This window comes from Amaranthus tricolor, chromosome 9 (genome assembly GCF_026212465.1).
Source record: "Amaranthus tricolor cultivar Red isolate AtriRed21 chromosome 9, ASM2621246v1, whole genome shotgun sequence".
NCBI lineage: Eukaryota > Viridiplantae > Streptophyta > Magnoliopsida > Caryophyllales > Amaranthaceae > Amaranthus > Amaranthus tricolor.
In genome coordinates this window covers 11,065,945-11,091,687 of record NC_080055.1, presented here as the reverse complement: position 1 = coordinate 11,091,687, position 25,743 = coordinate 11,065,945, and the positions used below count along the sequence as shown (strand labels likewise).

Sequence of the window (25,743 nt, the reverse complement as noted above, 5' to 3'; positions counted from 1 at the left end):
ATTATAACACGTACTCGATAACTGACATAAAAATAATATTTAGAGTGAAAAGAAAGTCGAACATAATAAATTTTGCAATTGTGCAATTGCGAAAATTATTGAGTCATTAGTCTAATTCATTCACAAATCATTCAATATCGTTGGTACATCTTCAAACAAGGACAAGATTATACGCTAATGCATCATTCACATGTACTTCTACCATTTCTTTGAGTTTACACTATATGATTCAAAAGGCTTTCACATATTTAATTTATATGGTGTAAATTCAAAGACACAGATATAGTATATATTTCAGTGAAGAGACTCATATGACTAGATCCATGCCCACAATGGAACTTCAACAATGGCATGAAGTTTGCCATCTATCCTACATCATAGATTCTTTCATCTAATAAAAATCTAAATTCAAACCCATTTGACTATCATCTTCTACCACTAATCATTTCCTTTGAAAAACAATTCCAACTTGCAAACAATAAATGAGAATCATTATCCATGTTTATGGTAGGATCTTGAAAATGGCTCTTCGATTTCAACCTCTTTCTCAACCAAGTTATCCTAACTTGTGTCGCTTTTACGAGTCCTGCATTTCCGTAACCCAGCTGCATTTTTTCGGCAAAAAGATGAGAATAAAACCAACTGGTTTCGATATGTGTTAAACTGTCTCTATTAATTTCTGACAAGAGGGGTTAATCTTGTTCAAGATCAATGAAAATTACCTGCTCAAGCCATCCGAACTACTACCTGCACTTTGCCGTCTCTTTTCTCGCCATTTTTCCCCCCACATTTTGGCCTCGGCTACAGCCTGCTCTCTGTTAACATCAACACTCAATGCCTTGAGTTTGTCTCTCGGGCTAATATCGAGAGAATTAATATTTCCTTCGGATACACTGTGTGGACGAATATGCTTCCTAGACGTCAAATAGTTCATGGCTAGAGCCACATCATGCATGGTGGGCCGAGCAACTGCTTTGTCTCTAAGACACATAGCAGCAACCTCTACAGCCCTGTGCAAGGCAGACATCGGAAATTGCCCATTCAACCGAGGATCTGCTAACTGCAAATGCTTTCTCGGATCTCTCAATAGCGGACGCGCCTGGAACCACAATCATGCGACATGTAATTCTTACTGCCCGTTTGATTGTTGATATTAAAAAGCGTGAAAGATAATGAAAATTAAGTATAATTTAGCTAGAAAAACTACTTGACATGGTTTATGATCATGCTTGTATTACTCTTAGAAATAACGTAATTACGAGGGCAAGTTCAAACGTTACCCAAGCAACTAGAGAAGTTCTTCCACCTTGATGAGTCGTATCAACTGCTTTACGTCCAGTAATAAGCTCCAACAAAACCACCCCGAAGCTGAATGTGTCAGACTTAACGGTCAGTTTGCCGGTTAAAAAATACTCGGGAGCACAATACCCATGGGTACCCATGATTCTAGTGGAGACGTGAGAACTATCTCCAACTGGACCGAATTTCGCAAGCCCAAAATCAGAGAGTTTTGCGTTGAAGTCTTTATCTAGCAAAATGTTAGATGGCTTCAAATCTCTGAAAATAACAGATGGCTTTGCTTCATTGTGGAGGTAATCCACTCCTTTTGCTGCACCGGCAGCGATTTTCATTCTGGTGTACCAGTCTAATGGCTCCTTGTCGGGTGGAAGATCTGTGAAGTTGACAACATTCAGGCGTTCATAAGTACTGATGAATTCTATAAAATAAAATTTGAAGATGAAAAGGATTAAACAAATTCGCATATTAAGAAAAAAAAGAGAAGTAGAGAGCAGAATCTGCATCATATACGAGCAAGATAAATTCGAGTACCCAAATGCAAAACATAATCCATTTTCCCGCCATTTTAATGCGTGTTTGAGTAGTAGCAAGCAAAAATCTAGTAGATCAAATAGTGCATAACAGTGTCACATGATTCGCTAGTCACCTCGCGAATCAAAAAAAGCGAACTATGACCGGTTTTAGACTATTTTTGAGTCGTTTTGAGCAAATCGCAAATTAAAAAGCGAACTAACTAGCGAATTATGTTTCACTGGTGCATACAACATTCCATTACAATTCATAAAGTAGGCCCCACATAAGTGGGGTTTGGTGAGGATGATGTATGCAATCTTACCCTGGTTACTAATAACAAATAGGTTGTTTCCGATTGACCCTCAGTAGCAAGCATCATTTGCAACTTCACATAAATAAGTGGTTCACATGATTTAATAAGTCATTTTAATATAGTCTTTTATAATCTAAAACCAAAGAACTAAAACCTTTAGCCCCATCGAAATAAGACACATAAATCAAATAATGCATAGGCATTTGAAAATGGTACCGTGAAGGTGAGCTTCAAGTGATCCCAAGGGCATGAATTCGAGGACAAGTAGGCGCTGAACGCCTTCAGCACAGTAGCCAATCATTTGCACAAGGTTTGGGTGACGCAGAAGAGAAAGCATGAGAACCTCCACTAGGAACTCCTTCTCACCTTGAACGCCTGTTAGATTAAGCTTCTTAACAGCCACGACCTGTCAACAATTATGCATATATGAGAGAACATGTTTCAGCCCGTTCAAACAAACGGATTATTCTAAGAATAGAACTGAAGCAAATTACTGAAAATATAATACCTCATCGATACCCAGATGCATTCCCTTGTAAACAGACCCGAATCCACCTTCCCCAAGGAACATGTCCGGGTGAAAGTTTCTGGTAGCTGTAGCAAGTTCTCTATAGTTAAAGACTCTAGCTTTATCATGACCATGATTGACATTCTCGGCAATAGGGGACAACTCTTTGGATTTCACCTCAGCTTTTCGCTCATGTTTATTGACTTCTGAAACTTGCAAACGACAGATATATAAAAACCAATGACAGGAAAAAAATGACACAAAAACAAATTACAACGCAAGAACAATGGCAAATCATGCATGCCTCTTCGTTTCCTCGTAAAAATCCATGTCTATGGCATGGTTGATGAAACAGAACAGAAAGTTGCACATTATGAATCTTAGTGTAAAGCATAAGCAATAAGACACTTGCGGCTTTTAAAAACTATTCCATAAAACCCGTATTGCCTGTTGGTAAGATGTTGATCTTCGAATTCAAATGAACATTCTCGGTATCCAAACTAAAAGCTTTGTTAATATCCTCACAATGCACTCAGAATCTATATTAGACTGAAAACTACATTCTAAAGATGGGCATCTAACCAAATGGAAGCCTCTTGAGTCTCGAGATTTAGGCTAAATTACTGAACATTAATGAACAAAGGCTCTTCCAAATGTCAATGAAAAATCTCATTACCATATACATGGAAAACAGTTCGTAAGGTTATGGGTCGCATCATCGACGAGATACAAAACTTTGCCATTACTAAGAAACGGAAACATTAGAGATGACTTAGTTTGTAATCAAAGATAGACCAGTTCATTATGGAATACCAGTGTAACATAATTCGCTAATTCGCTCAAATTTGCCCGAGAATAGGCTAACACCGACCACATTACTTTTTTTTCGATTTGCAATTCGCGAGGAGATTAGTGAATCATGTGACACCAGAAAATACCAAATTCAACTATTGAATTTGAAATAAATAACATACTTCATTCTTTACTCATTAATTCCTCAATCCCTAGCCTACTTCATTCTAGTAAAATCACAATTTTGAGTCGTATTCATCTTCAAGCACGCGGTGTTCCTCGAACACTTACAATAATCTTGAAATGTGCACTTCTAAGATATTAGAATATAGCAATGAAAAACTTCACATATATATTAAAATTTAAGTTAAAATATACAACAATCATAAACAAATACTCCATACAACACAAAATCCTGAACTAAATTCATCATGGAGGGAAGATCTTAATAGCTAAGCATTAATACAATAATACATGATCCAACATTGATAGATAATCTCATCAAAAGAATACAAAAGGTTTACATTTGGTGCATAAAGAGCCAAATGGAGTGACATAGACGAGATTTGACACATCTCAAAATCGATGTGAGAGCTTTTTAAGATTCGTGTGTCGAATTCAAAGTGACTAATTTTAAAATACTAACATTTTCTTGAATTAGGAATAATATTACGAGTTTTGTCTTAGTCGGAGCAGGAATCATCTGTCTTTAAACTTGAATTCTATCCTAACCTAGTCCTCTTTAAACTTGAATTCTATCCTAACCTAGTCCTACTCCTCACTTAGCTCAACCAACTGCTAGAGTATATAACATATCTTAGAGTCTCCACCATCTGCTTAAGCTTTCCGTTGAGTTGATTCCTTGACATGGTATCAAAGCCAAGAGATCATAGATTCGTAACTGAGCTACTACCACTCAATGAAAATGGAATATTCAGCACTAGATATGAGAAGGGTTTGTGTCGCAACCACACTTTAACCCCAATATGCTATTGTTGGAGGAGGCGTGTTAGAGTATATAATATATCAAGCCTCAACCATCGGTTTAACCATTTGGTTGAGTTGTGCCTTGAGACCCTTATGCTATCATCATTTAAAAAATTTATTACACTAACATCAATTGATCATCAATCAGAGTTAAAACACTTAAAAAAAACTAACAAAACAAGATTAAATAAAACAAAATTGAAGATGATCATAATTAAAAGAAATTATAAAATCATACCCAAATTAGAATCTGAGATTGTAGGGGTTTTAGAAGACTGGCAATTTTTTTCTCCATTAAACTCCACATAATTACTTCTCTTTCTCCTCCCAAAACAAAGACAATCAAGCATTTGCTTACACAAAAAATTAAACCCTTTTCCTACAAATTCCTCCCTTTCCAAAAAAAATTAAGGGTTAACATCCCAGAAATATATATACCAAGAATTCAGAATTCACAATTGGATTATACAATCCCAATTATTTGGATTAATGGGTAATGCAAAGAAAATCAATGTGATCGAGATTCAAAAAGAAAAGGAATTGCAACAAAATGAAGATCAAGCAAGAAATACAAATGAACCCATCAAATTTATGGGGAATTTATATAGGAAAGATTTTAGCTTTATTGAAAGGAAAGTGGGTCAAGAAAACAGAGGACTTAGAAGTCTAAGTTTACAGGGAAAATTTATATAGGAATCGATTTAAGCTTTTTTTTGGCTGTATTTTATAATAGTTTTTCACCATAGAGGAGATTTATGTCAAATTGAATATATGAAAATCGGGTTTTTTTCAGTTAGAACGTAATTTTTGTTGATAAGTTTTTTTAATTGAATTCTATCTAAAATTTTTAGAGAATTTGCACGTTGTAATTTTGAGGTTTTGTGGTAATTAAAATTTTTAAAAAATTAATGTGGTAATTTTGAAGTTTACTAAATTGTTCCACCGTAATCTTTTTGCACATAAAACGTTAACAAAAGTTAATTTCAAAGCTTTAAAACTATTGTAACTCTATTTATGTCACTCACCATCTCAAATGCCATCAGTCTCAACTTTTCCCTCGAAACATAAACCCTAACTTTACCATTTTTAAATTTGGGGGAAAAATATGATTTGGATGAAGGATACTAGAGTTAAGGTTTATGTTTTGGAGAAAAAGGTTGAAACTGATGACATTTAAAATGGTGAGTCACATAAATAGGCATACAACAACCTTAAAGCTTTAAAATTAACGTTTGCTAACATTTTATGTGCAAAAAGGTCACAGTGAAACAATTTGGTAAACTTCAAGGTACTGCGTGAATTTTTTAAAAATTTTAGTTACCACGCGAAAAACCCAAAACTTTAGAGTTACCAAGTGGAATTTCCCAATTTTTTATTTCCTTAACCCTACCAATAATATGTTTGATTTTTTTAAAAAAATATAATACTATAAATAAATGATAAATTAGAAAAAAAAAAATCTAAATAGGTGAGATAATTTTTTAACTTTTTTGTATTATTAGGATAGTATAAGTGATATTTTTCCTTTTTGATGTGCGAATATCAAATAGGAGTATGATTTTCAGTACTCCCTTCTACTTATCTAAGTATTTTATTTGATTTTTCATTATTTTTTACATAGTCAAAAGAGATCATATGTTAATGTAAAGTGTACGTATTTTTTAAATTTTAATAGAAGTAAATTGGTATTAGTAAGTGTAAAGGTATAAAAAAGTTAAGTTTGATAAAGTTAATTATCCAAAATAAAATGAGACATTTTATTTAATGTGACCTAATAAGAAAATGAGACACTTAAGATGTATACGAGGGAGTATTATTTTACTTGAATAATTAAATAGGTGTGAAATTTTAAAATTTTTACTTTTATCCTATTTGATAATAAAAAAAAAGCTCACATTTCGATTAATATATAAATATTTTAACTTTGTATCATTTATTTTTTAAGTATTTTTCGGTTACTTTACCTATTAATATTTATTATTATTGTTATTATGTCTTCTATTAATGTAGATACATCGTGTATTAACTAAAAGAGAATCTGATACAGTTATACAATCTTACATATAACAGAAACTCACCGAAAATTACTATAAATGAAAATAATATAAAGGTGAAATTTTAATATATTGAGATTTTTATCATCATGAGATTTTAAAATTTTAATTTCATGTGTTATTTACTCTATTTTATATGGGAATTTATGTTCTAATTTCTAAGAGTAATCTTCTAACAAAGAGTTAATTTATAATATTGTTATAACGAAAACAAATACAAAAAAGAAATAAACAAATTAATATAGAAATTACACAAAGAATTAATGTGGTTCACTAACAATATCTTAGCTACAACCACAGAACAGGAAGAACAAATTAGGAAGATTGACAAATTATATATAATATCCAAAAATAACAAAATTTCCATGACTAAAGCTGAACTAATTAGATTCAACTCATATTATCACAAATATGATACGTAAAAAAAAAATAACATGTAACCGTAAAATGTAACTAGGACTTTTAGACAAAGAAAGAATTTATTAAATTAAAAAGAATTGAAGAGATTGCTATTAGAAAAAAGAAAAAGAAGCGAGATTAAATACTAGATGAAAAAAAAACACACAAAACTAAAGAAAACTAAAAAACAAGAAATTAAAAAGAACTACATTTATTGAATTATATAGGGTATAAAAGCTCATAAAAAAGTTTTCTCTAAACACAAATTAAAGTTTAAAGAAATTTTTTTATAGGCCGAAGAAAAAGGTGAGCTAGATAAAAATCAAACACAAAATATTTCGTAAAAATGAATACTTTGTCAATAACCAAACAAGATATGATTCTAAAAAAAAAAAAATATCAACTATAAAAAAAATAAAAAACATACCATTATGATCAAAGTACCCACACTTACTAATAGACCAACAAAATTAAACCAGAATCTTTGCCATGATGTCTACCATTTTCGTGTGCACAGAGATAACATGACCATACATGCCTTTATTCTAAAAAATGAGTATAAAATTTCTTTATATAAAGACTATACCCAAATAATTTCTCCATGCTGCCTTATACAAAGTTACACATGAAGTTTGGTTTAAGAATCTATCAAATTTGTTAATTTAATCATTAACAAGAATAAAATTACGTACTTTCCAAATAATAATTGTACCGAACACTGACACTAAAATTCTGTGCAAATACATAACATGTTGAAGGCTGATGCATTGAAGCGTCTGTTATAAGCTTTGGTTGATTTTTGTTCACTAATTACCTTTACAAAAGTTGAAAGTAATGGCTTCAAATTCAGTTTACGGAGGACATGTTTGGTTTCGGGTTTGCACTTTTGACAACAAAATATACTTTTCGGAATATATGTCGTTCCCCTCAAACAAAAAATAATCGAGATGAATTAGGTAATATCCTACACTTACAAAAAAATTGTGATCAGTTATGGAGTTGGTGTTACAATAACGAAACTGGAGAAGTAAAAACTATTTTTTTCTTTGATTTGCAGTAAGATTGAAGATGTTCCTCGTCAATTGTGCCTAACCCTGAGAGTTTGACGCCATACATTCTCAGTCTCCGGATGTCTCGAGTTATCGGAGACTGCCAAATCCCATCCCACCAACCTGGTGGGAGGAGTGGCGTATATGCACATTGTTGAGCTTGCCTTTGGCAACTCAATGGACCCGCAAAACGGTTCCATACATGTCCCCATCCAATCTGATTTCTTAGTCCACGTTTCAGCAGATTGCGTTGGAAGCTACTTAGGAATACAAAACTCGGGTTTGTATTCAAATTTTCATCTGAATTTGGAGAACGGAGTGAGTTATCAATAGATAAAGAATGTGTTAAAGAGAGAATGAGATCAGGAAGTGATATTATACCGAGGTTATTAGCTGCAGCTAAAGCTGCGATTAGTTGAGCGTATGTCGTTCCAACTCGTCTATTGGCCCCAGAAATAACAGCATACTTTGCACAAGATGCAAGAAAGAAGTCCACAAACGCAACCCATCTTGGTGCAGGGCCCCAGTCCTTGGCCCTCGATTTTAAAGTATGTAATCGTGTGAATTCGAGAGAAATATTTCTTCTAATATGTTTATAATCGAAGTGAATAACCTGTATCGACAATTCTAATCAAAATGAATAACCTGTAATGAGTAGAGAACGACAATCAAAGTTGATAGCAGAAGTGAGATATTAAAATCAGTACCTCGGCAAGTTCTTCTACGCTGGCTTTTACTAAACTTATGTAAGACGGGGTATCCGAAACTAAGACCACCTTGGGTCTAGCTACATGTTCTACATTCTCCATGGCTTTTCTGATGCATCTTAGCGCAGCCGGCACTGACGACAATGGCCTGCACGATGCACACGCCCACAAGGTTTCTTAGCAGTTGTTAGTCCAAACACATTGGAAATAAGTAACAAAAACTGAAATTTTTGTTGTTGTAGCCAAACCAAACAAAGGTCGTTGCATATACCGACTTTAAGAGATATCAATTGCTGGAAGTTTTGATGATTTCAAGAGCTTAGTACGATGTCCTATGTCTTTTATTTCAATAGAGCCAAAGATATATAGTTCTTTGATTTCTGGATTATAATGGACTATACTAAGGTGTTCTAATAATTCATGTCTACTTTTTATTTATGTGTTGGTATCACTAACATGGGTAAGATCACGTACATCCGACCCTCACAGTTAGTCTTTTTAGGGGGCGAGATGTGCCACTCACAAAATTTTGTGCATCACTAAAGGCCAGGTAAATTAAAAACAATAAAACGCAAGTTGTTATGCACTAATAAAGGGGCAAAGAATGCGATATTTCTAAACAGTTATCTTTGATTTCGAAAAATAAATCAACGATCATCTCCTTTCCCCAAAATCAAGTAATCAATCCATATGCCGCCTAGCCTGTACGGCCATTGCTGTTGTGGATTGACGAACACATTTATGCCCATGAGAAAGTGCCACCATTACTAAGTTCTCAATATTTTCTAGCTATATAGTTTTTTCAGCTATGGAAGTGCCACTGTCATGGATCACAATGTTGGGTTTTTAGAAAAGTTCATAGTAAAGATGAGAGTAGTAGAAATGCAAATGCTTTGATGGATCAGTGGACATACCTTGAGGAATGAATACGAAACGAAGATATAAAAAAATTTAGGAGTTACAAAAAATTAAGGAAAAGATAAATCGTTTAAGATAGTTTAAGCATATGCAAAAACAGGGTATTAGTGAATCAGTAAGGACGATAGAAAGTTGGAGCTAGAGAGACTTAGAAAAGGGCGAAGACGAATATAACTTAGAGGACCGGAGTGGAAAAAGATTTGAATGGTCTAGACTTAATAACCGAGATGGTAGAAAATTGAAATGAATGGAGAAAAAGAATCATTGTGGACGATCATTGGAACTGATATATGGGTTTATGTACCCAACCCAAATTTTTGAGATTAAGGATCTGACATTGTTGTATTACAATCATACTTTGATGTTAAATGTCAATGCTAATCAATTGAATCTTGCTAATTATAATTATTTTTTATTATTTCATAATCTAGTTCTTTCATATCGTAGTATATACTTTGATTTTAATATTCAATATTTATTTAGAAATTGATGTGTAAAAGAAGTAATGCCTTGCAAGTTCATTGCATGGAATATTAATAATAGTTTGTTGAATTATTCAGCCCTTTAATTATATTTAACCATCCAAGCCTAAAAATATCTCCTTATTGCCATTGAGTAGATCTCTTAAATTAGACAATGTTATCGATCATTTTGCATTGAGAAAGATACGCTTACATCTCATTATTTAAACACGGTTATTAGCGATTTTGCATCGAAATTTTCCCGTATGTAACATCTAATTTGATTTAATATTGTGTATCGATGTGTAGAATTTTTGTTTTTCATTATAAATATTAAATTTTTAATTTGCATTGAGAAGATACGCTTGAATCTCTTGATCTAAACACGGTTATTAGGGATTTTGCATTGAAATATTCTCATACGTGACATCTAATTTGATTTAATATTATGTATTGATGTGTAGATTTTTTTGTTTTTCATTATAAATATTGAATTTTAAAATTTATGTTTAACACAAAAGTTAGGGCCCGTAAAATTTCATTAGCCCCGAGCCTTTAAATCTCAAGGTCGGCCCTGCGACTCCCCTAGTCCCACCAAGCGGGAGCCACTTAAGTACATTGACATAATGGAATGTTGTGTTGTAGAAAGAAATGTCCTAATTTTAGTATCTTGTTTAATCTTCACCATGCCTCTTGACCCTTTATTGGTATCCTACTTGCTAGGATCCTAGTTCGGTTACAGTGTGAGCAAAACTATCTCACAATGAAAGAATCTTGTAAATAGTAAATAGATGAATATATAAGTGGACTAAGCAGGAAACTCCGGAACCTCTATTGGGTGTGTCACAAGCATATCACGTATGACGTATGTGGGATAGACATTATCGACCTAGTGATAGGATTAATTACTCCCTAATCCATCATTAAGTAATCAGATTTCGGAACCTACATCACGTTCCTGCTGATAACGCAAAGGTGTATTAGTATTAAGCATATAAGTACATACCTGTTCATCATCATCCGCATATGTAATGTGATATCTGGCTCATTACCATTGGCAAGAACAGACTTGACTGCAGCTTCAACACTTGGAGAAGGAGATATAAGAACTCGCATTAATTCACCAAAAACATTAGGTCTAGATTTAAGTTCTTGCTTTCCAAACAACTCATAGGCCACACTCCTCATCTCGGGATGTACATTCTTCAAGAAAAACTGAGCTGCCACGGCATCTGTTGTATTTTGCAACCTACAACAATAGAAAATTGATAAATCCATTCAGGTAAAGACGTCGATACCGTCACTTTTAAGAAAGAAAAGATTGTTTTCATTTGCTTACCAAATGATAGGTTGTTGCCATTTCCGCCAGTTACTACAGAGAATGTTTGTACGTGCAGGATTCTGAAAATCATCAATGCGTACAACCAAATGCCGACCATATCTTGAAATGCAATTATGCTTTTTCCATAAATGTTTCACTTCTTGAAGGGAAAATGAGGCATTAGTGCTGTAAGTAATATAGTCCCCAAAAGGATATTTTCCCCTGAAACAGGAAAAAGTATGATCAGCATAAAACAGCATCACTCGGTAAATTACTCATCCTAATGCTTTTGATTTCATCTTATTTTCTGCTCAAATAGTTACAAGATTCATCAGAATTCCTAAATTTGCCTACGGGTAATAACACTGCATTCAAGTTTGAATCAAAGAGTCTAATCCCTTTTAGGTACAATTAAAGAAAATAAAAGTAGACGACTGTTTTTTGTTATTTGGAAAGATATTGTAAAAAATATATTAAATATGTAAGGGGAAGGATTGAGAAAGAACCAATATGCCTGGTTTGGCCGATGATCAAGGAGCGATTCAACATTACACTTAACGCTGCAGCTGTTAGTAATTTGTACATTTCATTCCCAAATCCAGCTTCTGATGCTTTTGCCATGACATAATTATGCCGACAGAATTGATCGGGAGAGAGCCCCCGAACTCTTGAAGGACCTGAAATTGAATATAGATACAAGAATCACACGCACTCAACCACATTAGAACACATGCTACATTACATTTAGTACAAAATTTATACGTTCCATCATACAAACGTCTCATAAGTCATAAACGGATGAACTTTAACGGCTCGTTTGGTAATCGGTACTAAATGGTGAGAATGGTAATGGAAAATTAGTGTAATTTTGGTAGGAATATCTCCTGACAAATTTAACGGCATGCTTATTCTCCTTCATTAATCTCATTTTCTTCACACATCATTCCAATGGAGTACCATTTGAACATATAGTATTAGGTGGTAATGGAAAATTGTGAAAAAAGCTTTTTTATGATCAAACTTTTATTACCATGGGAATGAAATGATACATATCATAAAAATTTGCACTACAAATCATTACCATTACCATCAATTAGTACCGTTAACCAAACGGGCCGTAATAGGAATAGGGATAGTACCATAAGCAGATAACTTTAAAATGTACTAGGTAATTTCATATGAGTATAACCTATATGAATATGAGTTATACAAAGTTTTCACACAACATGAATTTTATATTGAAAATTGGCATTCATTACAAAGATAGCTAATCAATATTGTGAGATAATACAAAGTAGCAAATTAGCAACCCACTCCACTTGATCCTACGTCACAAGTAGGCCCCAAATACTTTACCAACTAAACCAGTTGACATCCACCAACTCATGAATTCAAGTAAGCATTGTTGCAACACTTATGCTTCTAATTTCTAGTAACAACCCTCTCAAATAATCAGCAATTCTTCCATTAAACAAGAAAATTAATTACTAATTAGTCGGTAGAAAGGAATTCATTAGAACAATCTCTTAATAGTTGCTGCAATTTTAGTATCTTATCTTCTCGATCAGTAAAGTTAATAGCATTATATCATTAACATGAAGTATTAGGAAAACCAATAAAAAAGAGTAGTTACTATTTTAAGAAACATAACAACTTTCTCCAACAAGACAACAATTCATTATCAATCTCATTTGACAATCCATAGGGTTTCATATATCCGACCTCCAAACCCTGTTTGCAATATTTGCATATACCTAACCCCCAAAACCTTGGTTGCAACTAGCAAATATCCGACCCACAAACCTTGGTTGCAACTCAGAAATTTCTAATCAATCACCGTTTTGTAAATCACCACAAAAAACAAAACAAATACTAATAATGTAAACAAAACAAAAAAAAAAGATAAATTAAAATCCTAAAATTCACCTTATCAAATTCTTCCACAAAAGGATATTACCGATCACTGTTATTTACTAAGACTACTTCGTTGCAACTTGCAAATATGCGACCCCCAAACCCTGGTCCCATTTGACATTCAATCTCATTCTACAAATCCTAGGCTTGACTGTATAGATCATGTCCGGTTCATTTGATTAAAAACAGTTGGTAACATTTAACACACAAATATAGAGAATATACGATCAACCCTATACTAGTATAGGCCAAAGGGTATTTGCCCTGGTTGAATGCACTAATCAAATGTTGAACTAAAATAAGCAAAACTTCAAAGTTCATCCAGATATGAGTCACATTATTTCTATAATGATGTAAACAGCAAACATATCTCTAACAATAATACTAATTATCAATAAAAGAAAGTTACATACAAAAAAAATTGAAAAATGTTACCGTTAATTAAGAAATGGTGATGAATCAAGCTTCTCACTCTAAGAGACTCTTTCCAAGCAGCAAAACCAGGCTTAAAATCCTCCCCCATCTCCTCAACAGTAGCACACGACATCGTTTTATCATCCCCAGAACTCTTTTCAGACATAGAAGGGGAAGAAAACAAAGAAGAGCTTACATTTTCTGGGTTATTAACAGATTTGGAGATTATATTTGAATCTGAAAAATTCTTAGAAGATGACAATAAAAAAACATCTTCAGTTGAAGGATCTACAGGCTTAAAACTCAACATTATAAACCCAGAAACTGTAAATAAACCCATAATCAAAAGCACTGATTTTAATGAATAATGTATCAATAACTTTCTTTTCTTGTACCCAAACAATTTCATCTTGCACCCAAATGATTTCCCAAAAGAAAATTTTATTTTCTGATTAAAAAAGATGGGTTTTTGAAGTACAATTTGAATTATAGCATTTCTTTTAAAAGAAGGAAATTGACATGAGATTTAAGGGTACTCCCTCGATCTCTGATAAATATGTGAATCTGCTTTGTTATTTGATTTTTTTTCATTTTTGCTGCTTTTTTATGAGATGATGATACACAGAGAATCTTGCTGTGCTGTTACGCATACATATACAAAACGTGTCAGTAAAACAAGGTGTAAGATTACATAGAAGAAACTCGTAGCCGTAGGCTTCCCCACTTTTTCGAATTAAGGGTTAGAGCTGGTGTATTGAGGTAGTGTGTGTTTAAGTGACTATTTTAATTACAGCTCATTAAAAATTAATGTTTACTTATTATATTTTTAATGTCTACTTATATTATCTTTAATGCTTATTTATTGTGTCTCTAATGCCTACTTTTAATATCTTAAATGTTTACTTACATCTTTTTTAATGCCTACTTATAATCTTTTAAAAAATATATAATGGGCTGGTCCATTTAGAGATGGTCTCTCAAAGAGTCCATTTTTCACAAGAATTTGTGTTAAGGGTTATTGTCTGTTACTTTGACATTATTATTGATACTACACACATTCGTATAAGAGATCATTTCGAAAAAAGCCGACACATAAAGGAAAGTATAAAGTAAGAATAGACATTAAGCTTTAATGAATTGGGTTTGAGGGACGTCTCTCAGAGAGACGATCTCTCGGGAGATTAGCTATTGATACTAATATACTACTGGGAAAAAGTATTTTCTCTATTTCTTATTAGAAAAAATTGCTCGTAATAATCTAACATTTTATAGATATTCCTATAATAATCCTAATTTTTGATTAACTATAAATCCGAATTATAAGAGATATTTGCTAAGAATGCACCAAGTTAACATCTTATCTATACAAAAAGTCATTTTGCATAAAAAAAATAGTAAATACAAAATTAAATTATAAAAAATTTGAATAATTTTAAAAAATAATAAAAAAAAAAGTAAGTTTATTGTTTAATTTTAACTTTTAATTTATAATATATTTGATTTTTTCTTTTATTTTTCTTTTTTTAGTAATTAACCTGCAAAAATCGGTCACCATTTAAGCAAAATTGTTCTTAGGTAAGTAATCCTAAATTTGGAATTATTTATGGTTAAGCAAAAGTTGGGATTGTTAACGAAAAATCAATAAAAGATTGGATTATTCTAGGTAATTTTTCCTTGTTATCCTTGTTATAGATTGTTTCATTTCTTGTTTTCATAAATAAAATCTATTTACATCATAAATTTGGACATAATTAATTTTATTCATTCTCATTTTAATATTTTGATAAAGTTTATGGTTTCTACATATTTTTCACTAACTTTATTTGAACATTTTTATATTGCTATAATCTCCATATGTTTTTCGATCACTTACTTGTTGCATGCCCCTTTTCTAATGAAGAAACCTTCACTCAGAATTGCGACTACTTTAGATGGTTAGACAAAGGTTCTGAAAGAAGTGTGACTTGAGTCTTGTGTTAATTAGTCATGTGTTAGATGACATTTAAAGTGTAGTAGAATTATGGCTTAAAGGTTAGGAGTAACAAGGTGATTGCTTGCCCTTAAGCATGTTTAATAATGGTAAAGGACACATCACACTTTGTGATTGGTTTCTTAGGAATCAAATAATACATTGTAAAGTTGGAAGTATTATCTTCACATGTAAAGGATGAAGTGCAAACATTCAGTCCTTGAACTATTGACATAATGATACACTAGCCTAGAATGATGGATGTAGCCTCATTAATGGTGAAACACCTTAAATTTTGGTGTTAATGTTTTATTTACTTTTATTGCTTAAATAACCTTAATACTTGCATATAATCATGATTCATTAGTGCACCTTCAAGCCATGGCCATTAACCTTTCGTGCCACCTTTAGGCCCACGCTTCCGCATTCGTGAGCCTACTCTAACAGGTTCAATAAATATGCAAAATATATTATTTGCAAGTTGAATTATGGGAAAAAAGATCTATAACACGAGTTAAGTTAAATCGTGTTAAGAATGAGCTAGTTTCTTAGATCACTATGAGAAATGCATAAACCAATCGGATCTTGGCAAAATTCAAAAACTGACACTAGATTTGTATTATGTTCAATTCATGAAAAATTCTTATTTTGTTTTGTTGTTTCTACGGATGAATATAATTATGTATTTGGTTGCTCTAATCAAAATTAATAAAATGTAAATAAAATTTCCATATCTTTCCATAAAATTGGATAATTGTGATTTAATGTATGATATATAAACAAAAAAATTATGTAACCTAAGACTAAGGCATTGTAGGATTGACAGGTACATAATGGGATGCATCAAAGGCAGGAAAGTGGAGTCATTCATCGACTCATTGAGTGATGGACAAAAACAAGAGTAGGGATGGCTAGCGAGTAAATGTATGAGTTTTGCACCGTATCCACCCCATGTTGGAATGGTATAGGTGTGCTTTTGGTGGATAGTGAGTGGATATGGTTACAAACTATAATGTCAATGTGGAGAAAATCCTAATGTCAATGTGATATTAGACTATAAAACAACACCTTTAACAATTGAATGAATATTATTGCTCTTGAGTATTGATTACAAACTATAATCCCCTCTATGATGAGAATCCCCCCTTAGGATGATACAAGATGAGAAAAGAAGATAAAACCCCAAAACCTCTCACTAAAACCCTAAGTATTTGAATGTGGCTCTCAACTCAATTCCAATTTGCTAATCAACAAATGATCTTACATACATATGTACAAGGATATACAATAGCTTTATATAGGCTTTTGAACAAGAAAATTTGATAAATGAATGCCCACGAACTGATTTGAAAACTGTCACTTAAAACAGAATTTCTCGAACATTCGATCGACTAGGTCGAGCGATATATGTGAGGTCGAACGGGGGTTGAGCGAGAGATCAGAATGTTAACAGAAGCTTCTGATCTCTTACTTGATCGGTCGAGCAACCAGCCTAGGTCGAGCCTGAATCGAGAGGGCATCAGGTACCAAAACAGAACAGTCCCAATCATACACCATTCATCAACAACCCATAAAACACCTCAAACATCCAAGTAACATATACATCACATCTCATGCATACATTGGGCTTTATTGAGTCACCATATCTAACATGTGGTAGGTAGATGGTCGGTGAGTATGAGGTCTTATCCTCCTCATATCCACCTGCCCCGCCTTATACCCCTCGACTCGCCCTTTATCAACCCACCTCATATCTTTAATGTACCACGTTATATCAATTTTGTATATTTTATTAATTAAAACTAGGAAAATTTGATTTAAAAGGTATGAAATTTAGCTCATTTGCCTTTAAAGGTTCGAAATTTCGTTTATTTTTTAAAGGTTTGAACTTTGGGGTGCCTCCGCTTTTAAAGGTTTTGCCGGTTTTAGTAACCTGGAATATTAGGTTACCATCTCCTCAACTTGATTTTTCATCAGCTTCTTCCTTCAACCTCCGCATCAATGGCTTCTTCCTTAAACCTCCTCATCAATGGCTTCTTCCTTGATTTACCCATTGAGTCCCAAGAATAAGCACTAAACTCACTACAAAAATCCCCAATTCTACTCCAATTTTAATCAATTCTACTCCAATTCTTCTCATGGTTTCTTCCATAAACCTCAACCTGGTTTTTTAAATCCCCAATTCTACTTCAATTTTAAACGATTCTTCCCTACAAAAATCGTCATCTCATAGAAGTCAACATCCTTCTAAAAATCACTTCTTTTCATCTTCATCATGACAATTTGTAAGAGAGCTATTAATTACTTAGACAACACTCTTAACAAAAAAAACTTTACTATTTTTTTACTGAAAATTGAAAAAAAAGAATCTCAACAACAAAAGTTAAACACTGAAATTAACAAAATTCTCAATAAAAAAATTGTACCTGAAGAACATTTTGAGAAACTTGATGTTGCGATTTTGAGAAATTTGAGAAATTCGTCAAAAATAACAAAGTTAAGCACAAAAAGTTAAACACCCATTATCCAAAAGTGGAGTACTACTATTCAGTAATGCTAAAGCTAACTTAATCTTTAACCTTTATGATCATTCCCAGCACAAAATTTGCAGAAAGGGAGGGTGGAACTGGTGACGAAGGAGAAGGAGATAAACTAAAAGGAACAGTCAAATGGTTTAATGTGTTTGGCTTCATTACTCCTGATTTACAAACTGAAAAATGAAAATGAAAATGAACATGAACAGGTTTGGTCATTTTGCTAGAGAAAGCTCAAAAGTTGAACACTCAAAAGCTAAATTTGGATGAGCAATAAGAAAACGAAAAGTCATGAGGAAGAAGAAAGTCATTTTTGGTGAAGAAGAAAACTTGTTCAACCGGTTAAAGGTAAAAAAAACCTTTAAAAGCGGAGGCACCGTACCCCAAAGTTCAAACCTTTAAAAAATAAACGAAAGTTCGATACTTTAAAAGCAAATGAGCTAAAGTTCGTACCTTTTAAATCAAATTTTTCTTAAAACTATTGACAAAAAATTTTGCATATTATATTGTGTGGTTTAAATAATTATAGATATACAATTAATTGTACAAAAATGTTTAATTGTGTGCAACATATATAATGTGGACGTGGAGTGAATGGGGCGAGTATAAGTTGGTTTACCCATGATAGGTATATCCAATTGGAAATAGTGGATGGAGAAGGATTTGAATGCGTACCCATATAGAAAGGCGTAAGTATATGAAAATTTTATCTGCCAGGTCGCCGTAAGATATGAATACGGATATTTATTTGGAAAAGGACATACTGCCCTTATCCCCCATTTTTCCATCCATAAACCAGAGGATCAGGTAAGCCAATATAATTTGTGAGTCTACTTGATCTATACGGCTACTCTACTAAAAGAACTAAAAATTCAACATGTGATCTCAATGTGTGATATGGTGTTGCGCACAATATGTGATTTAAGTAAGTGAACCTAAACAACATTAAAGCACATTAGTGGTGTTGCGCACATTAAGTGAACCCAAAGATCACAATGTAATCATAGAATAGTTAGATTTTAATTTATTATTCCCAAGCTAATCAATTTTTCTATCTACTAATGATATTCATAATAACCTGCTTGATCTTCTTTATCCTAGTTTTGTCTTCTTTTTTATTCTTTTGTTTAGAATCAATGTGTTTTTTCCTTTCATATCTTTATTACCTGTGAATCAGATCTGCATATTACTCATTAGAATTTACTCTAAAAATCATTGTTCTATGTGTTCGACCAAGACTTACCCTAAGACTAAATTTTAGGCATTTCATGTTATAAATTGCATCTTTGACTCTGAAGTTGAACGATAACCTATATATGTTACATTCTTATGACTTCACTTGTGAAATTTACCAATAAGCCATTATTGTAAGCATGTGTAACAGACTTAAAATTCTTAATCTTAATCTTCCTGTTAATTATTTCGAATTTTCAATTCAATCTCTAATCCTTCGGTTATCCATTTCAAACCACATCTTTAATTTTGAAACCTTTTCCGATTTAGTAATTTCTTTCAAATATTAAACTTTTAAAAAAAATTATTTTGTTTAAAATCATTTTATAAGCACTAAAATATTAATTTATTATTTTATAGTACGAAAAGCAAAATTTTAATATTATATTCACGGTTTTGTAAAACGTTATGTTTTAACTTTCTTCCTTAAGCTAACATTACTACTTATTATTTTAACCTTATAATTTTGATTTAATTATTTAATACATAAAAATGAGTCGTATTTTTATTATTAACTTTAAGTATAGTTTATCCTTAAAATTATAGTAAATTTTTAAGTTATTGCGTAAAGTTTTTATTTTTGTAAGTGGTTATGTTAATTATGTAAATCTAGGATTTAGTATGATAAATTAAATTAAATCGTTCTTTTTATGTGAAATGGGTCCAAAACACTTATAGGCCATTCGACCACTATCATATAATAAAAAAAAAGAGTTTGATTTACTATTTTAAATTATTACAACTACTTTTGTGATAATAATAAAATAACAATTTAAAAAGATATTTTTGAAAAATTTTTATAAGTTATTAAATATTGAAGTGTTTTTCTTGAATATATCAGATTTCATAATAAAATTAACTTTTAATCACTATTTAGTACAAAATATTTTATTTGCTAACTATTTGATTAAAATTTATGTAAAATGATGTAAAAGTATTTTTAGTAAACTTGTCGCTCAAACTATGTGTGAAATATTGATTTTGTGAAATTACATGTTTTACTTGTTTTATAATTAGAAATATTGACTTTTGTGAAAATTATAAGTTTGAATTGTTTTACAACTAGAAATATTGATTTTTGTGAAATTATAAGTTTTATTTGTTTTATAACTAGAATGTTAATTTTTGCAAACCTTATAAGTTTACTTATTTTTCTAAATTTGAAATATTGATTTTTGGTGAACTTGTAGAATTTTGAAAACTTATTCAAATGATGCAATTTTAACTTGAATTTTAATTAGAATATTTAATTTTTTTAAGAGAATAAAGTTTTATTTATTGTTAAGTTGAAAATGTTGATTTTGGGAACTTATTTAAAGAGAAATAGATTTTAGTAGCTACTTGTGGAAAATATTAATTTGGAGACTATTGATTGAATATTAAGTTATTAGTGTGAATTTAGCGAACTATTAAAAATAAAGTTATAAATAAAATTTAATGTGTAAAAATTTAATAATGAATGTATAAAGACATAAAGGTTAATTTTATGTTATGATTAAGAATTTTATTAAATAAAAGAGGTTATCACCTAAGTTGATCAAAGTCAAAGTCAATGTCAAATTGTAGTAATAAAAATGTGATGTACTTGTGTGAATGAATATTGATTGAATGACCCTGATAGTAAGGTAATGTCGATATAAAATCCCGGCGCCCGTGTTGGCCGGCACGTGAAATGCGGTGTAAGACAGGGGGTTAGCTACCTATCATGTAGAGCTCGAGCATAAATTGTATTGGAGGGGTGACGACTCCCACCATAGTTAGGGTGTAGGACTACGGTCCTCACCTAACCAGACCCTTACATATATCAGGTGTCATATTGATGTGCTTGTTGATTAATGATAAACTTGATTAGTGTTGATGCTATGATGCATGGTACGGTTATGAGCATTAACCAAATAAACTTACTTAAGTGTTAAGATTACCGAATTGTATAAGTGACAGTAATGTACTTCTGTCAGGATTGAGAATGGTATCTTAATGACTTAAAAGTATGGAACAGAAAAAAAATATGGTAAAAGTATACGGTGATGTCAATTAATTATAAGTTCGTACTTAAACTATTATTTTGTAAATGTAACATATAATTTTCATATTTTGAGCTGGATAGGAAGTTATGCTCGGCGTTAAACGCTGATTGATTCAATCGGCTGTCATCCGTATCATGGATGGCAGTACTTTACAGGATTTAGTTCAGGTTCCGATCCAGGCCGCAGTAATTACTATTTATCAAGAACTTAGCTGCTTTTTGTATCTTTATTGATGACTTGATGATGATGTATTTTTTCCATTTTTAGCAAACAATATTTCTTATCTGATGTAATATTTAATTTTGTTTTAAACAGTTTCAGTTTTTATGATTTAAAGTTTTTAACAGCTCGGCATTTTGAGACTTCCGCAATATTTTTGTATTAAACATTATTATTAAATATTAATTATGTATCGAGATTGCCGCTCCTGCTACAGCATGAGTACGTGTGGCCCAGATATCTCCTTCACATTCTTTCTTGACGCAAGACAAAGCTTCATGTATAAGTAGTTGAGTGTCACAAATCCCTTGCTATAAGCACTGATACAATCCTAATGTTGATTTAATAGTGTTAGATTCAAAATCTAGATCTCGTGGTTGCTCTTATGAGCAAATATGAGACCACCAATTAGGTAAAACGAAAGTAAGCCTTAGACACGTCTCAATTCGCAACTTGTTCATAGCAACACCAACATTAGCAAAGGTGTTAGTCACCTAGTGAAACATCAAATAACTCCCTTGTACCATATTAGCGGGAGGGCTTTGTCCCAATACCCACTCAGTGATATTCGACAAGCTATGGGTTTAATTACCAGTCATCAGATAGGAAATAGTATCCCTTAGCAAATGTCTCAATCTGTAACTTGTTCATAGTAGCACCGACATAAAAAAGGGTCTTATTCACTCATTGAATACTCAAAGAACTCCCATGAACCATATTAGCTGGAGGGCTTTGTCTTAATACCCACACAGCAATATTTGACCAACTATGGGTTTACCGTGTTTGGATGGAAAACAATAGAGGGAGAGGAAGGGGAGAGATTTGGAGGGAGGAAGATCTTGTTTGGATAGCAAAATGGAAGAGAAGGGATTTGGAGGGAAGGGAATTCAAAAGATTTGATTGATACTTATTGTTAAGGTTCTAATCTCTCCAAGGTTGAAAATATTTGAAAGGAAAACTTTCATCTCTCTTCCTTTCCCTTTCATTCCCTCCTACACAAATAATAGCTATTTCCCTTTCATTTTTCTTCCCTTCCTTTCCCTTCTCCTTCACTCCCTTTCGTTTTATTTCAAAATTATTATCCATATATATTATAAGTGCCACCCATTACCTTCCAAGTAAGTTTTTAACCGAGCCTACTTGGCACTCAATTTTGGAATAAGTTTCGTTTAAAGCTTATTTTTTTACTTTTTTTTAGTTAAAAGATGCTTAAAATATTAATAGTTCTAAATAAAAGCCACGATTATAGATTTTGATGGTTAAGATTTTTGGTGTCATGTGCCATTATAATAAAGAGAAAATTATAATAAACTACCTATTCTATACCCTTGTTTGCAAAAAACTACCTTATCTAAAATTTTTTGCAAAAAACTACCTTATATAATACATTTCTTTGCAAAACACTACCTTATAACGGTTTTTACCGTTTGACCATTTAACTTAACCGTTGACTGTCATGCGACAGTCACGTGACCTTATAAACATTTGCTTCTTCTTTATTTCAGCCTGTTTTGAATCAGTTGTTGCTCCTTCATTCTAAAATCCCTAAATCTGTAACTTCTTGAACTCGATCCCGTCCTCTTTGCGACATCATCTTGCTGAAACTTCTAACCTTTAGAGGTATGTACTACTACTCAATTATGGTTTTGTAGTTCATTGTTGTATTTTAGGCATAATTTAAAATTTAATTCGTTTTACAAATCTGCTTCGTTGAGCTGCGTTTTTTCTATTGAATTTCCTGTTTTTTATCTTGTAATTTGTAAATTGATTGTTGTTGTGTCTGAATAATGTATTAGGGTTCTTAAAATTAGATAAATCAATAAGAAGAAGAAATTGAAAATCTGGAAAAAAACAAGTAGTTCAAAAAAGAAGCATTCTGAGTTGGGTAATGTTAGGGTAGATGAGGTGGAGCTCGAAAGATCTGATGTGGCACATGAGGTTGTGGATGAGTTGGAAATAGCAAATTTAGATGTTGATGTTGGACAAATGGGACCACCAAACACATATACGGGTTATAAAAAATGTTTAAGTGCTAACCCTAGATCTAAAACAAATAACTCAGCTGCTATTTCCACCCTAAACCTTACATTCAATGATGATGAAATTAGATTGATAGTAGATAAGGAGGTTGATGAAGAAAACAATAGAGACATATACTTTAATGATGATGAATGAGAGTCTGATGATGATGATTTGGGTGCATTGAATGTTGATGAGGAAGGTTTATGCAGCTATCCTACATTCAATCTTGAGGTTGATTTCAAGGGTAAGATCAATTTGTCTTTAGGCCTTGAGTTTCCTTCAACATGTCTTTAGAAAAGCATTAAGGTACCATGCTATTGAATGTGGTTACAATTATTATTACCTGCATAATGGTAGAAGTAGGATCAGTGTGTATTGCTACAATAGATGCGATTGCATGAAATCGAAAGCTATAATTGTGAACTGTGTTTATGGGAAGGATGTGAAGTGTTATTTTAAGGTTCATGCTGTGAAGTTGAAAGATGAGGAGACACTTCAATAAGGAGTTATTTTCCCAAGCACACTTGTGGTCACCAACACCAAAATAACAAAGTCACTGCTTTGTATTTAGCTGAGAAATACATAGAGGATTGGAGGGAAAATCCAAATTGGGAATTAAAGGCATTTAAGAAACGGGTTAACAGGGAGTTAGGTTGTGAAGTGAAGTATTCTAAGTGTTATATGGCTAAAAGAATTGCAAAGAAAATGATAGTTGGTGATGCTAGTGAAGAGTATAGCAGGGTGTGGGATTATGCGGAAGCAATAAGGAGGTTTAATCCAGGGAGCACTGCAATCGTGAAATGCATTGGAATAGACGCACCTCCACCCTTGTTCCAAAGGATATATGTATGCGTGCCAGCATGTAAGGAGGTTTTTGTTGCTGGCTGTAGGCCTATTATAGGTGTTGATGGGGCACATTTGAAGGGACAATTCCCTGGGGTTTTGTTGACTGTTGTAGGTAAGGATGGGAACAATAACATCTTCCCCGTTGCATGGGCTGTGGTCGAAACAGAAAACGTATAAACTTGGACTTGGTTTCTAAATCTCCTCGTAGAAGACCTAAGGTCGGTTAGTCCATCGAGTAGTTGGGTACAAGCAGGATGTGAAGATTTCACCTTCATGAGCGATAGGCAAAAGGTATGAACGTAATTACTTGTTAACACATATCTTGTTTCAATTGATTCCTGAAGCTGAAATTAGGTTCTGCTGTAGGCATATATGGGCTAACTTCAAGATCAAGTTCCCTAGAGAGTTGTTCAAACATCACTTTTGGAAAGCAGCAAGAGCTTACAACAAGGTATGGAATCAAGTATACAATTAAATATTTAAATGTAATGTCGAATTAATTAGTAACAATTTACCTTTTACAGTTTCATTTTGATAGAGAAATGAATGAAATAAAGAATATTTCTATTGAAGCATATGAATATCTAGCTACTATTCCTGCTAAACACTGGTCTAGGCATGCTTTTTCTAGTAAGAGTAAGTATGGGATGTTGTTAAATAATTGTTGTGAGTCATTCAATAATGTGTTAGTAGAAGTAAGGAGGAAGCCTATAATTTCTCTTATGGAGTGGATTGAAAAAAATGCAAAGGACATATATGGTTTAAGGGTAATCCCAGTGGATGTGTCTGAGTTTGAGGTGGATGATGATGAAGAATCTTACGTTGTAAACTTGACCAACAAGACTTGCCTTTGTGGAAGCTGGAATCTTATTGGGATCCCTTGTAAAATTGCCATGGCTTATATTGTTCTTAGAAAATTTGATGCCAGCGAATTTTTCCATGAGGCGTATCTTGTAGAAACGTATGCAAAGACGTATGCTCCAAAGTTTTATGGTATGCCAGGACACAAAATGTGGCCGACAACCACTTTAGCCAAACCACTTCCTCCACCATTTCGAAAGATGCCTGGAAGGCCTAAAACAAGGAAATGAAAGAGGGAAGCTGAGGAAGGTAAAGGAGGTAAGAAGCCTGTAAGTGCTGTTCGAGAATTCAAGCAACGGAGATGTGGTAATTGTGGTGCCCTAGGTCTCTACAAAAAAGGCTGCAAGAATCCACCCAAACCAACACTAACAAAGATCAAGTCA

At 32.7% G+C, this 25,743-nt stretch overlaps 3 protein-coding genes across 4 annotated transcripts; 1 reads left to right on the top strand and 2 right to left on the bottom strand.

Moving 5' to 3' along the window:
- Positions 1 to 89: 89 nt before the first annotated feature.
- LOC130823729 (probable serine/threonine-protein kinase PBL7) lies at positions 90 to 5,107 on the bottom strand. Of its 2 annotated transcripts, none has more exons than XM_057688464.1 (6): positions 4,651 to 5,107; positions 2,634 to 2,845; positions 2,342 to 2,531; positions 1,281 to 1,672; positions 723 to 1,099; positions 90 to 605 (listed from the first exon to the last, which is right to left on the bottom strand). In XM_057688464.1, the coding sequence occupies exons 1-6, from the start codon at positions 4,760 to 4,762 to the stop codon at positions 578 to 580; spliced, it is 1,311 nt and encodes a 436-aa protein (XP_057544447.1). In that variant the 5' UTR covers positions 4,763 to 5,107; the 3' UTR covers positions 90 to 577. The 2 variants fall into 2 exon arrangements, with proteins under 2 accessions (XP_057544447.1, XP_057544448.1); XM_057688465.1 differs by having other exon boundaries at positions 2,634 to 2,839.
- A 2,642-nt stretch (positions 5,108 to 7,749) lies between these two features.
- On the bottom strand, positions 7,750 to 14,275 carry LOC130823728 (uncharacterized). The gene is made up of 7 exons (XM_057688463.1): positions 13,671 to 14,275; positions 11,836 to 11,998; positions 11,340 to 11,543; positions 11,007 to 11,249; positions 8,622 to 8,769; positions 8,296 to 8,527; positions 7,750 to 8,214 (listed from the first exon to the last, which is right to left on the bottom strand). Exons 1-7 carry the CDS (start codon positions 14,056 to 14,058, stop codon positions 7,871 to 7,873), a joined length of 1,722 nt encoding a protein of 573 aa, XP_057544446.1. The 5' UTR covers positions 14,059 to 14,275; the 3' UTR covers positions 7,750 to 7,870.
- Positions 14,276 to 24,334: 10,059 nt separating this feature from the next.
- Positions 24,335 to 25,590, top strand: LOC130823243 (uncharacterized). The gene is made up of 4 exons (XM_057687869.1): positions 24,335 to 24,611; positions 24,708 to 24,790; positions 24,844 to 24,950; positions 25,038 to 25,590. The coding sequence occupies exons 1-4, from the start codon at positions 24,335 to 24,337 to the stop codon at positions 25,588 to 25,590; spliced, it is 1,020 nt and encodes a 339-aa protein (XP_057543852.1).
- The last annotated feature ends 153 nt before the right edge of the window (positions 25,591 to 25,743 follow it).

What these genes read in the sequence shown, in the direction of transcription:
- LOC130823729 (XM_057688464.1), bottom strand. Translation starts at nt 4,762, where the DNA reads ATGCTTGATTGTCTTTGTTTTGGGAGGAGAAAGAGAAGTAATTATGTG. An exon ending in ACTTGAAGCTCACCTTCACG is followed by an intron (nt 1,673 to 2,341) that starts GTACCATTTTCA and finishes TCAACTTCACAG; the next exon opens with ATCTTCCACCCGACAAGGAG. An exon ending in AGTTCGGATGGCTTGAGCAG is followed by an intron (nt 606 to 722) that starts GTAATTTTCATT and finishes GAAAAAATGCAG; the next exon opens with CTGGGTTACGGAAATGCAGG.
- LOC130823728 (XM_057688463.1), bottom strand. Translation starts at nt 14,058, where the DNA reads ATGAAATTGTTTGGGTACAAGAAAAGAAAGTTATTGATACATTATTCA. An exon ending in TCACCATTTCTTAATTAACG is followed by an intron (nt 11,999 to 13,670) that starts GTAACATTTTTC and finishes ATTCAATTTCAG; the next exon opens with GTCCTTCAAGAGTTCGGGGG. An exon ending in ATGCGGATGATGATGAACAG is followed by an intron (nt 8,770 to 11,006) that starts GTATGTACTTAT and finishes TGCATCGTGCAG; the next exon opens with GCCATTGTCGTCAGTGCCGG.
- LOC130823243 (XM_057687869.1), top strand. Translation starts at nt 24,335, where the DNA reads ATGGCTAAAAGAATTGCAAAGAAAATGATAGTTGGTGATGCTAGTGAA. An exon ending in TCATGAGCGATAGGCAAAAG is followed by an intron (nt 24,791 to 24,843) that starts GTATGAACGTAA and finishes TGATTCCTGAAG; the next exon opens with CTGAAATTAGGTTCTGCTGT. An exon ending in CAGCAAGAGCTTACAACAAG is followed by an intron (nt 24,951 to 25,037) that starts GTATGGAATCAA and finishes TCATTTTGATAG; the next exon opens with AGAAATGAATGAAATAAAGA.